Source organism: Frankliniella occidentalis, unplaced genomic scaffold (assembly GCF_000697945.3).
Source record: "Frankliniella occidentalis isolate FOCC.00 unplaced genomic scaffold, Focc_3.1 Scaffold10, whole genome shotgun sequence".
Lineage (NCBI taxonomy): Eukaryota > Metazoa > Arthropoda > Insecta > Thysanoptera > Thripidae > Frankliniella > Frankliniella occidentalis.
Window position 1 is genome coordinate 2,433,517 of NW_026267140.1, and position 10,954 is coordinate 2,444,470.

General features: G+C 52.2%; 1 protein-coding gene across 1 annotated transcript in view; it reads left to right on the forward strand.

The window, feature by feature from the left end:
* Positions 1-7,050, forward strand: part of LOC113212783 (uncharacterized) — a 9,257-nt gene extending 2,207 nt beyond the window's left edge. Inside the window, exons 3-11 of the mRNA XM_026431605.2 lie at positions 403-523; positions 593-705; positions 786-918; positions 1,169-1,328; positions 1,408-1,495; positions 4,895-5,101; positions 5,336-5,556; positions 6,195-6,346; positions 6,488-7,050. Of these exons, the coding sequence (XP_026287390.1) occupies positions 403-523; positions 593-705; positions 786-918; positions 1,169-1,328; positions 1,408-1,495; positions 4,895-5,101; positions 5,336-5,556; positions 6,195-6,346; positions 6,488-6,752 (1,460 nt within the window). The 3' untranslated portion in view covers positions 6,753-7,050. The remainder of the gene's footprint in view (positions 1-402; positions 524-592; positions 706-785; positions 919-1,168; positions 1,329-1,407; positions 1,496-4,894; positions 5,102-5,335; positions 5,557-6,194; positions 6,347-6,487) is intronic.
* Positions 7,051-10,954: the final 3,904 nt, after the last annotated feature.

Below are 10,954 nucleotides of genomic sequence, written 5' to 3' on the forward strand. Positions count from 1 at the left end.
CTGCCGCAAAAGTGCCAGAATCTGATTATTCTTATATCCAAAATTAGTAATTATAAAACTGATCCCCAAATATTAGTTACGAAAGTAATCAAAGAGTTGGCCAAGTGGAACAATGCCTCAACCAATACGTGACTAGTTACTTCATCGGCGATGGATATTGTTCCATCGGCACACTAAGCGGTTTGATAGAAATGCGAACAGCGAAGGGATGGTGTGAGAAACTCAGAAGGCCTCGGGTGTAATTCATTTATTAGGATTTGTCGAAATGTTCCTAGAAGGATGATTGGCCACAGAGGAATCGAATTATTGCTAGATAGTTGAGTTGGGGATTCCGAGCGAATTAACATAATAATAAGGATTAATAAAAACAGGTTTAAATTGCAAAGTGCAGCATTTCACCAGGCTGGCTGGGCCTCCCTCTGGCTGCCGTGGTGTTCGCCCTGCAGGTGTACACGGCGCTACTGCTGGGACGGTGTTGGGTGCTGGCCGAGGACATCGACCCCACCATCGTCGACAAGAGCAGGTTTGTCCCGCACATGTCACGTGACGCCACCTCTGCCCTTCGCCTCCTCACCTGCTCTGCTTCCGCCAGGTATCCGTACGCTGCACTGGCGCACATGACCATGGGACCCACCATGAGCAAGGTGGTGACGGTTCTCCTGGACGTGACGGTGTTTGGTGCGGGCGTACCAAACCTCCTCGTCGGTAAGGTGCGCTGCTTTCTTAGATTCCGCAACGGCCTGCGTATCTCCGTCTCAAACTTTCGCCCTTGTGTGTGAATGCAGCCTCACAAAATATCCAGCTATTCGGCCTCAAGATGACCGACCAGCGCGTTGACCTTTCGTTCTGCTACTGGCTTATCGTCCTGGGCATACTCCTGTGCCCCATCATGTGGCTCGGCAGTCCGAAAGATATGAAGTGAGTAGATTATGACCCGAATAGATTGGCCCGTCATCAAATTGCCTTTGCCCTACCGGGTTGTTGCCCCGGGGAGGTGAGGCGAGCGCTGACGCCGGAGAGGCAGGCCACCCAACTAACACCGCAGTCCCATTGGCTGAACGGTCTCGCGGCCACGTGGTTAATATGAACCTCAAGTTTTTCTTATGTTGCCCAAGCCATGGCATGACATCGTGCATCGCACCATATGATAGGAACTCACCTGCCTCAGGTGGCTGGCGGTGACATCGGTGTGCACCGTCCTGTCGGTGGCCGTGCTGACATGGACGGCCATGGTGCAGGACGACTCGCTGCCCGCCGGCTACAATCCCATGTGGACCAAGCCATCGTGGGAGGCGCTGGCAATCGCCTACGGTATCATAGCCTTCCAGGTACAATCTGCAAAATACGAAAAAGTGTTCGTGGCGTCATCACACGATCTTAATACACCATTCAACGCAATGATTTCAGTTTGACGTGCACCCCATGATCCTGACGGTGCAGGTCGACATGCAGCACAAAAACAAGCTAGGAAAAGCAATCCTGGGCAGTTTTGTTGGTACGTAACCTATCCTCAGGTCCCACTCGATGTAAGCCTTGCTTTTTCCTAGGAAGGGAAGGCAAACCGCGCGAAAACAAAATAAAGATTCGAGGTCAGGGTCAGAGCGAATACGTTCACGGAAAAAAATTCACTGGTATGCGCACAGCGAACATTTTAGCAAAGGCAGTGATACGCGTTCGTCGCGAGAGCCGAAAGCACATTAGTTGGGACAACTAACAGATCATAGTTGAAACAACCAACACATTAGTTAAGACTACTAATGTGGCACCAGTGAATATTTTTTTTAAATACGTATTTTCATATAGGCCTTGGTCGTCATTTTAGCGAATATAAAGACATTCAAATGTAAAACCATAGTCATAATATCAAATATGATGCAAAATGCATGTGTTAATATGTTAACATGTTAGAATGTTAAGATCCTTAAGCTGATAAAGCCTTAAAAGTACATATTTTAATGGCAGTTGCCAACTTGTTCACGATTTTTGTCGGCCATCTGCGATTATTTCTGGAATCGCTTTGATATCTTTGCTGCAACTCAAGCGGGAGTCGAACCTCCGTTCGTCCGGCTGCCAGGCTAACTCGGAGGCACTGGGCCACTCGTGCGCGATGACGTATGAAAGGAGTGCACATCCAGCTAATCACATTCGCTGGGATATGCAGTAATCTCAAGCTGCCATAGGCGAACACGCATAAATTGTAACAATTACTCTGAATTAGACAGAGTCGACGATCGTGAAGCTGAAACTAACAATATCAGATTCGTTTTGATATGCAGTTGGTGACAACAGCTACTGAAATGTTCGCTGCCTCGACGAAGTAGTTGGCTGAGTTAGCGAAGAATGTTTGCTATGCCACACTAGAGAACATATTAGCTCTAACAGCTTACGGTAGGTTGCGACAGCCAATGCTTTTTTCCGTGTTGACTAATTATATACGGGTTCGAAAATACGGGTTGGCTGTGGGAACTATCTCTTGTCTATGGCTCGAACTGATTCTTAGGTGCCACGACGAATACCTTAACATCCCAAAATTAGCCAATGAATTCGCTCTGACAACCATCTTTTTCAGTGTGGCCCCGTAAGCCTAGGAGGTGAAACCAATCATGCCCAATATGCTATACTGCCCATGGTCTAAAGTACAACTTCAACCAACAAGGGCCATTTGCAGGGTTGGATAACTCAAATTTCCCACTCCTGCCAACCTCAAAAAACGCACGGCCGCACTGTCCATAACCACACTGAGAAAAATATTTTGCTGCCGGCACTAGACGCCTGTCTAATGCTCCCTACTTTTCCCCATTGCAAAACGTTTAGTTCTGGCAAATAAAAGTTATGATGTGTAGCAATAAAGGGGTTTAGCGCCAGGCGCCAAACACGTCTTGTGCTATAGGCTAAGGTGCACTTTGTTTGAGGCACGAAGTATGCATGATTGAGTAGTTCGGATGTAGCCGCTAGATGGCACCACTATCGAAAGCCTTCCTTGCATCTCGCTGGGAGCCCCGGGTGCACCCAACATTAGGTTCTGGGGCAGTTTCCCTCTCGTCAGTGACGCACGTATTGATAATGTGTCGGCGCATCGGCTCAGATTTTTGAAAGGAAGCTTCTCGTACGAAAGGTGCAAGAAGACATTCTACCAGCGATCAACAACTCTTCTGTTTCACCTGCCTCTCCATAGTTTTGGCAAAATTCAATGACGTCGGAGCAAACAATATTGTCCTTGTCATCGTGTCCAGTTTTCGTTCCGGAAAAAGATTTGTTTAATGCCTGAGCATGCATATCCTTTAGTGCCAATGCCTGTTCTACTTAGCGCCTGGCTCTAAAGCCGGCTCACTAGACGCCTTTTTCCCCAGGAGCTAAACACTATAGTGCGACGAAAAAGTTTCGGCCTGGGCACTAAACGTTTAGTGCCCAGCGCCAAAAAAATTTCTCAGTGCAGGTAAACATGTCTATGCCAAGTCAAAATCCACAGATGCGATGTCATGCCCATTAGATTGAGCTAAGAAGCTCCCTTGACAGAGAGTGAGAGACAGGTAAGGAGGGGGAGGGGAGAAGGGTGAAAGAGAGTATCGGTAAAATAGTTGCGCGCGGACTCCCCCCGCCGAGAACAAAAGAATTGAGCAGATCGGTCCAAAGTAATGCTCTGTCTGACCTCCTCGCGTCGACCCTCCTTCTCCTGCTCCACGAAGGGCGCCAGGAATGCCGAGCCGGCAGAGAGGCGGTGGCGTCGAAGCAGCAGCGCGACGGTGGGCGCTGCGAGATCGCCTGACGGAGCGAAGCTAGAGCGATTGGCTGGCCCCCTCAACGACAGACGGACTCGTCTCACCAGCTCCGCACGGCCAAAACATCCGTAACCAAGAAGAGGAAATGTCCAGGAGGGATGTAGCGAGTGTTTATTTATCTAAGTGTAGCGGCTTAGGCTACTCGTTCAGGCCGGAGACAGTGGGTATGCAAACCCGCAACACTCCGGCGAGCGGAATGAACCAACCGTAACCAAGATTGTCAGTTCTTTTACTCATCTGTCTTCGGTGGTTGTACAACAACTGTTGTAGGTTTGTCCGTTGACATGTAAATATAAGCACATATTGCCGACTTGTACGCGGATCAAAAGCGTCACATTCTCCTGAAAGGAACACGGACCCACACCACACCAGGGCTTAGTAATGAGGTGAATCAGGTTAACCGTGAACCGATTTTTCTTATTCTAATGGAGATCATACAAATCAACGTTATTTCGCTTTTGAGGAGTATGGCAGCAATTAACTTATTTTGTAGACTATGCCTTTAGAGCTAAGCACACATGGTTCCCTCAAAACTCTTTTTTTTTCCATTCAAAAGATTCCACCATGGTCAAAACTCTCGCACGCACGCACCGTCATCTAGACCATCAAAGCGGCGCCGCCGAAATTTTCTCCAGGTGGCCCGAGGCGGCCGAGGCATCCGATCGCGAGGCGGCAGATTGACTCCTTCTGGTCGCGCGATCCGCCCGCTGAGATAAGGGCCGATGTTTAACGGTACGCGGGCCCGCGCGTCGCAGCGTTCCGGGCAAGAGGGACGCAACTGGGCGCGAGTTGCGTGGCTCCGGCAGCCGCCTCCGGCTCACGAGGCACACGAGCCCACCTCAGACGCGACGCCCAGCGCCACGCCGCATCACTGACGATGATGGTCTTGTGTTCGCGCGGCTGTAAACTGACTAACTACCTCGTGTGCATGGCGAATAGAAGGGTACGTCAATAGGAAAGTGGGAGAACCGGCGCCAGGAGATACCAGCGGGGTATACCAGCAGAATAAAGCGGTGGGGTACGGCGGCCGAAACGCTCTTCACGGACACTAGGCTTAAAAATGACGACACGCAACCACAAAAGCACATGACTGACGACAGATATCTCATTCTTAGTGACCGGGCTGCTGTTCATGGTGACGACGGGCATCGCCACCTGGAAGTACGGCGCCGCACTGCGCTACAACCTGCTGCAAGGGCTGCCCGCCGGCACGTTGCTGTACGTCAACGTGCTGCTCGTCACCCTGCAGATCTGCCTGTCCATGGTGGTCGGTGGTTCCGCCCTGTTCCAGGATATTGAAGACAAACTCAACATACCCCGAGGTGAGACAGGGGATTGGACATTGGAAACACACATGTGTGTCTGTCACGCACTTGTAGGTGCGTGTATGCCCATTTGTACACATGAGGCTGTAAAGAGAGGGTTTTACTTTGAAATTCACACACGTGTGTCTCCATTTGTGCGAGTCGCGTTCCCACACCTACAGGTGTGCGACATTTGTGTTTTTAGTGTAGTCATAGTCGTATGAGCTCTTATACACGATTCTTTCTCTACAGAGTTCAGTTGGCGGCGGTGCGTGCTGCGCTCCTCGCTGGTGGCCGTCATGGTGTTGCTGGGCGAGGCCGTGCCGCGCTTCGACCTGGTCATGGGGCTCATCGGCGGCTCGCTCACCGGCCCGCTCATGTTCGTGATGCCACCGCTCTTCTACGCGCGCCTTAGGCGCATGTCCTGGCGGGCGCGCCTGCTCCGGCCGCCACCGTGGCAGCCCTACAACAAGGTGCGAGGGCAAGTCACACTTCACTTTGGGGAGTTTTTGTTGTCTATATCTCGTAAACCGGAAGTGTCAATTTAGGATAACTTTTAATTTAAAATTGATTCCTATTACTTTTTAGCGCAAGCCGTTTACGAGATATGGACAACAACAATTTCGAAAAAGTTTTAGTTTGGGAGCTCTGCTGAGCTTCTTGGCAGACAAGAATGCCGAAATCTGATTGCTTTTCTTGTCATATGGTGCAACCGGAGGGGAGGGCTCAAAATCAGCCCTGCCTAAACCGACCTCAATGTTGGAGGACAGATACTTTTGCCCTCCTCATACTGAATATGAAGACGATAGGTGCGGAAACCGGCTGGGCAGGGAATCCGTGCTTCAGCTGCTGGCTGAGCCCGCTCGGCCAAACCCAACAGGCGGAGCGGGGCAGTCAAACTGGGACATGCCAGTCCAGGGGTGGGGCAGGGCAGGGTGGGGCGTGGTGGGGCGGGCCTCTGTCAAGCAGCCGGCTGCGTGCGCATCCATTTGCATACAGCTTCAAGAAATTTAGATAAAAGCATGTGTGGTTTTAAAGAATGTGAGGCGCGCTCAAGATCAATGCATCAACCCTGTACTTTTCTCTGGATTGAACCTCTCGTGACGCGCAGCCGCTGTTGGAGGCCGACGAGACGAGCCTGGACAAGGAGAAGGAGGCTGTCCGGCTGATGCTCGCCACGGACCGCTACCCTGTCGGCCAGCAGCACCCCGACGGCTACCAGCCGTACCACGATCAGACATTGCAGTCCTCGCGTCGGCACCGGTTAGTTACATAACGTAAACACATCTGTAGCATTCATACAGTTTCTCTTTTCTTATGAACAATAATTATTAGAACTCGCCGAACGATAGAGCATCTAAATTTTGACCATCGACGACCCTGCTGACCCGTTCCGTTCTCCAGGTCCACGTCGCCGTGGTACCGGCGCCTGCTCGACCCAGACTGCCTCTCGCTCGAGACGTGCCTGGGTGCGGGCCCACTGTCTGGCTGGGAGATGGTGCTCACCTCTTTGACGGTGTTCGCCGGCGCCACCGCCACCGTGGCTGCAACCTTCTTCAGTATCCGAGACACGCTACGCTACGCCACCTTTACGCCGCCCTGCCTCACAAACGTGACGCAGGCCTCCAAGATACTGTCCATTATAACAGACGGCATGATCGCCATCTAACTCCTCATAAGCCATTCCCCTTCAACACGGTGTTCAATACGATATTTCTCAAGTCAACCACGACCAGCCCGCAGCGCTGCCTGTGAACTTTCTTCCAATTTTAAAACAATTGTTTTCCTGCAGTTATATACTCATATGAATTGGCAAAACGGCGGTACAGGTCCGAGCCCCCGTCCCCTCTCCTCTCTCTCTCTCTCCTCTGTCCTTCCCTCAAGTGTTTCTCTCAACCACAGGCTATGTGGATTGTATTGTGATCTCTAGATTTTTTTAAAGGATGAATAAAAAAACACTAGTCTTATTTGGAGCCTATGACGGAGGTTACTTATATTTTAGTTTATTAAATGTCAAAAATTGTTGTTTAGGTGCGACTGAGAAAACACAGAGATTGTCCAGGTCGCGCAGTTAAATTGAGCAAAAGTTCTATTCATTTTTCATCTCAGAAAGATATCGTTTTAAAATAATTGTAACATCATACATTCTCACTTGCCTGTGCGTTATCGATAGCAGAGATTGTTATTTATGCTGCCTCATTCGTGTCTTGTGGTCAGTGCTTTTCTTACTTCCGTATCGGATCGGAGTGGAGTGCCGTCGCGGCAAAGGCAGGCGGGAGAAAATAGGCGCCGTGGCCTTTTTTTTTTTTTTTTGCACAGGTCGCCGGGGCGCTGCTCGATATCCACGGCCACCACGGCGCGGTGCGCGGCTGCACCAACGGCGCGCCGGGGGATGTGGCGGGGCGTAGCGACAGCACTATCCCTTTCTGCGCCCACAGCAGCAGCGGCGGCACAATGGGATTTGGTAGAAAAGAGGAAACCGCGGGCCGGGCCGGGCTGACCTAGGCGCCTCCGCAACCCTTTCACACTGCATTACTGCCCAGTAGCAGCAGCAGCAGCTGCTGCAGCAACACCTTCTCCGACATCATAACCCACCCACTCCTTGGTAGTTCTGTTGAAAGGAATAAACAAGGCGGACGCTCGCTCGAGCGCGCGGGCGCCACGCGGCCGCTCATGCTCGTGAGAATCGAATTACAAGGTGATGCTGCCGCAGCAGCTGCGCAGAGCCGCGCGGGACCACAAAGCGAAGCTAAGCGGCACAGGGCGTGCTGGGCTCGGCTCGCCTGGCTGGGACCTTCAAATAATCTCCTTCCGCTTAATTACAGCTTTCACTCGGCCGGGCTTTATCATCTGTATTAACACGGCAAGAGGTGCCAAACGGCTCCGGGCTCCGGGGACAATTATTCTCAGTCGGGGCCCCCGCGCCCCGGGCGAGGCCGCGGGCGAGACAGGCTCTCACATCGGTGCCGCGGCGGCCGCGGCTGCCTTTCAAAATATCCCTAGAGGTTTTCCCCTCTCCCCAAAAATTGCCATCAAATTAGGCGGTATCGGATGGGATTCCTCGTTTGCAGCGCATCACGCGCGGTAGGCAAGGCCCCACACCTGCCCGCTCTCCCACGGGCCTCATCACCGCCAGATAGATATGTATGGGAGAGAGATGCAAAATTGGAATCATTTTCACTTTCATTCTGATATATCTCTCTGCTCTGCCCTGAGGGGGATATACCCCCCTCCACTGCCTGGGCGCTCCTCTCTCGCGTGGCTGCCCAAACTATGTGAGTGCGTACGCCAGTCTGCGCCCCTGTGTACGTGATTGTGTGTGTATGTGTGTGCGTGTGTAGCTGCCGATTGAATTGGCACCACAACAAGGGCCACCGCCGCTGTGGGGTGAGCTAAAATGCGGAAGAGGGGGAAGGAGCGGGGTGGTCCAAAGCCACGACAGGATTCCCTTTCACCTTTGGGGCAGAACGCCCGCGTGCCATCGAACGTCGTGGGCATTATAGTAGTAATTTGCGTGTGTTTGTTGCACCGCATATATAATGGTCGGCTGGGCGCGACTCTTCCCCTCGGCAGGGCGGGCGGGGCTATAAGGCTGCCCACTAAAAACAGGATCCCCCCATAGCAAACTGCACGCACATGGCAGAGAGAAAATCCAGCAAAGTGTCAGAGTAGGCAGTCATTGGAAAGAGGCACGGCCAGACTAGTATAATAACGGCCTCTTGGGCCCGAGGGGGAGAAACAAGAGGGAGGGACTCGCGCAGAGGGACCCGCCAGGACAGGCAAGCGAAACGCCCACCCTAGCGAGCTAGGGAAACAAAGGTGTCGGTGTTTTAGCTGTAAAACAAAATGCACAATTATTATGCCTTTCTTCTAAGCAGACGCGGTCGCCTCGAAACGTATTTCTCCTCATTTTTTTCGCGACACGGGTACTTCTCAAAGCAAAAGGAGCGCTGGTAGATAAAACATCCGTTTCAACGAGTAAGGTGCACAAAACTGTAATCCCGACAATGAGAGGAACCGACAAACCTCATTAACTCCATTTACAACTTTCGTTTAAGCCCGTCTGTCGCGCGGCCGCGGCTCGGTTCGCCCCGCCCGGTGCGGTCTTCATCTCATCCGCAGCGCGGAGGAGGCAGCGCCACCAAAACCAGAAAATAACAAGGAGAAAGCATTCTCGCCGATAAATTGGGGCCGAACGTATGGAGAAGACTGCCGGGCAGGGGGCCGAACAACGGCGCCCCCGACCAATACCTAGAAGCCATTAAAATTACGCGCACTATATTGCGCGTCAATAATACGTGTGGCTCGCTACCCCGTTGCAACGGGGGAGGTACGTACGCAGTGACGCCGCATTCACCTGTTAAAAGTTTACGAAGCATTATATCGTGAACTACAAAGAAAGCGATATAGAATAGAAGTGTAGCCTGCGAAGAAATTCTTTGCATAGTTCTAGAGATAAGCGGTGCTTTGTATTACAATATGCTACCATTAGAAGATACACCCAGTACGAGTCGAGGTACGAGTGGTACGGCAGTGAAGTATTGTTAACGAGTACACAACACAAGTGTGCACAAGTGTACTACCCAGCGTGCCCACACACGCACACGTGGCGTCATCCATCCCCACTTCCGCGCGGCGCCTCGTTGTAATTAGAGCCGCCCGATGATGAGTCGTCATCGTTACGACTCGCGGCTGACTCGTTCCGGCCGCTGCCGCTCTCTGCCGCACCGCGCCCCGCGGGTCAGGGACCGTCAGGGACCCAGGCGCGACTACTCTCTTTCACTCGTACAGCGCGACAGTTTCTTACCCCGCCCCTCCCCTCTCCCCTCCCCCTCGGCGGCCCGCCGCAGCACCATCAGCGCAGAGAGCTGCAGAGCTGTCCCCGCGCTATTTCAAAAATGTTGTGGCTCGAGTCCTGCTGGAGCTGGTCCGGCCGCTCCCACAGTGCGAGGAGAGGCGGGCCTGCGTCCTGCGTCCGCGCGAGAGACTATCAACGTGGCCATACGTCATCCCCGCGTCCGCTGACCACGCGCCGATGCAACCCAGAAAAGAATAAAAAGATTAAATCATGGTGTAACCACGGTTTTCTGGCCAAACACTTTTATGGAGATAGCGGCATCGGCCGCAGTATACAACAACAGCTCTCCACATGCACGCCGTAGACAAGTCACTCACAGTCGCCCAGACCGGCCCAGGCCCAGCGAGCGGTCTGCCCTCTGAAGCCAAGCCTAAAGGTCATGCAACATTTTCGCTTTACTTCCCTGTGAACGGCGAAAATTGAGAACAACGGCGTGTCCAGCGAGACCGCATATAGCGTTTATAAAAGCACCCGACACCACCGCGGCACGAAATGTCTACGCGGCTGCAGAGCCTGCAGAGCGGCTCAGAGCGGCACTCGGCTGTCGCACAGCAGAACACACTTTCACTGCTGAGGGCCGCGCAAATAAACATGGCAGCGACACCCGCAGAGCGGATGCACGGTGGGAGTGGCAGGCATCAAGGGGTTATCGTCACGATATATAAATAACTAGTAAGTCATAAATTTTCAATAACAAAAATCAGCGACTGTACACACGAACTCTTTATTTCTCCATAGCCGAACTGACATCTGTAAACATCCTCAGCTTACGAATGTAATCATACGCCAGTGTGAAGAAATTTGTTCACAACGAGGTGGATGCAATATGAATGATTGCATTCTGATCGTACTGCCAGGGACACCTGCAGAGAGAGAGAGAGAGAGAGAGAGAGAGAGAGTGTGTGTAAACATGACCACAGTATTGAGTCGTCTCTGCTGCGCGGCTGGAAGCAGGCGGTGCGCCAGCCTGTCCAAAAGCCCATGAAGAGGGCTATTTATTCAGTACGAAGCGC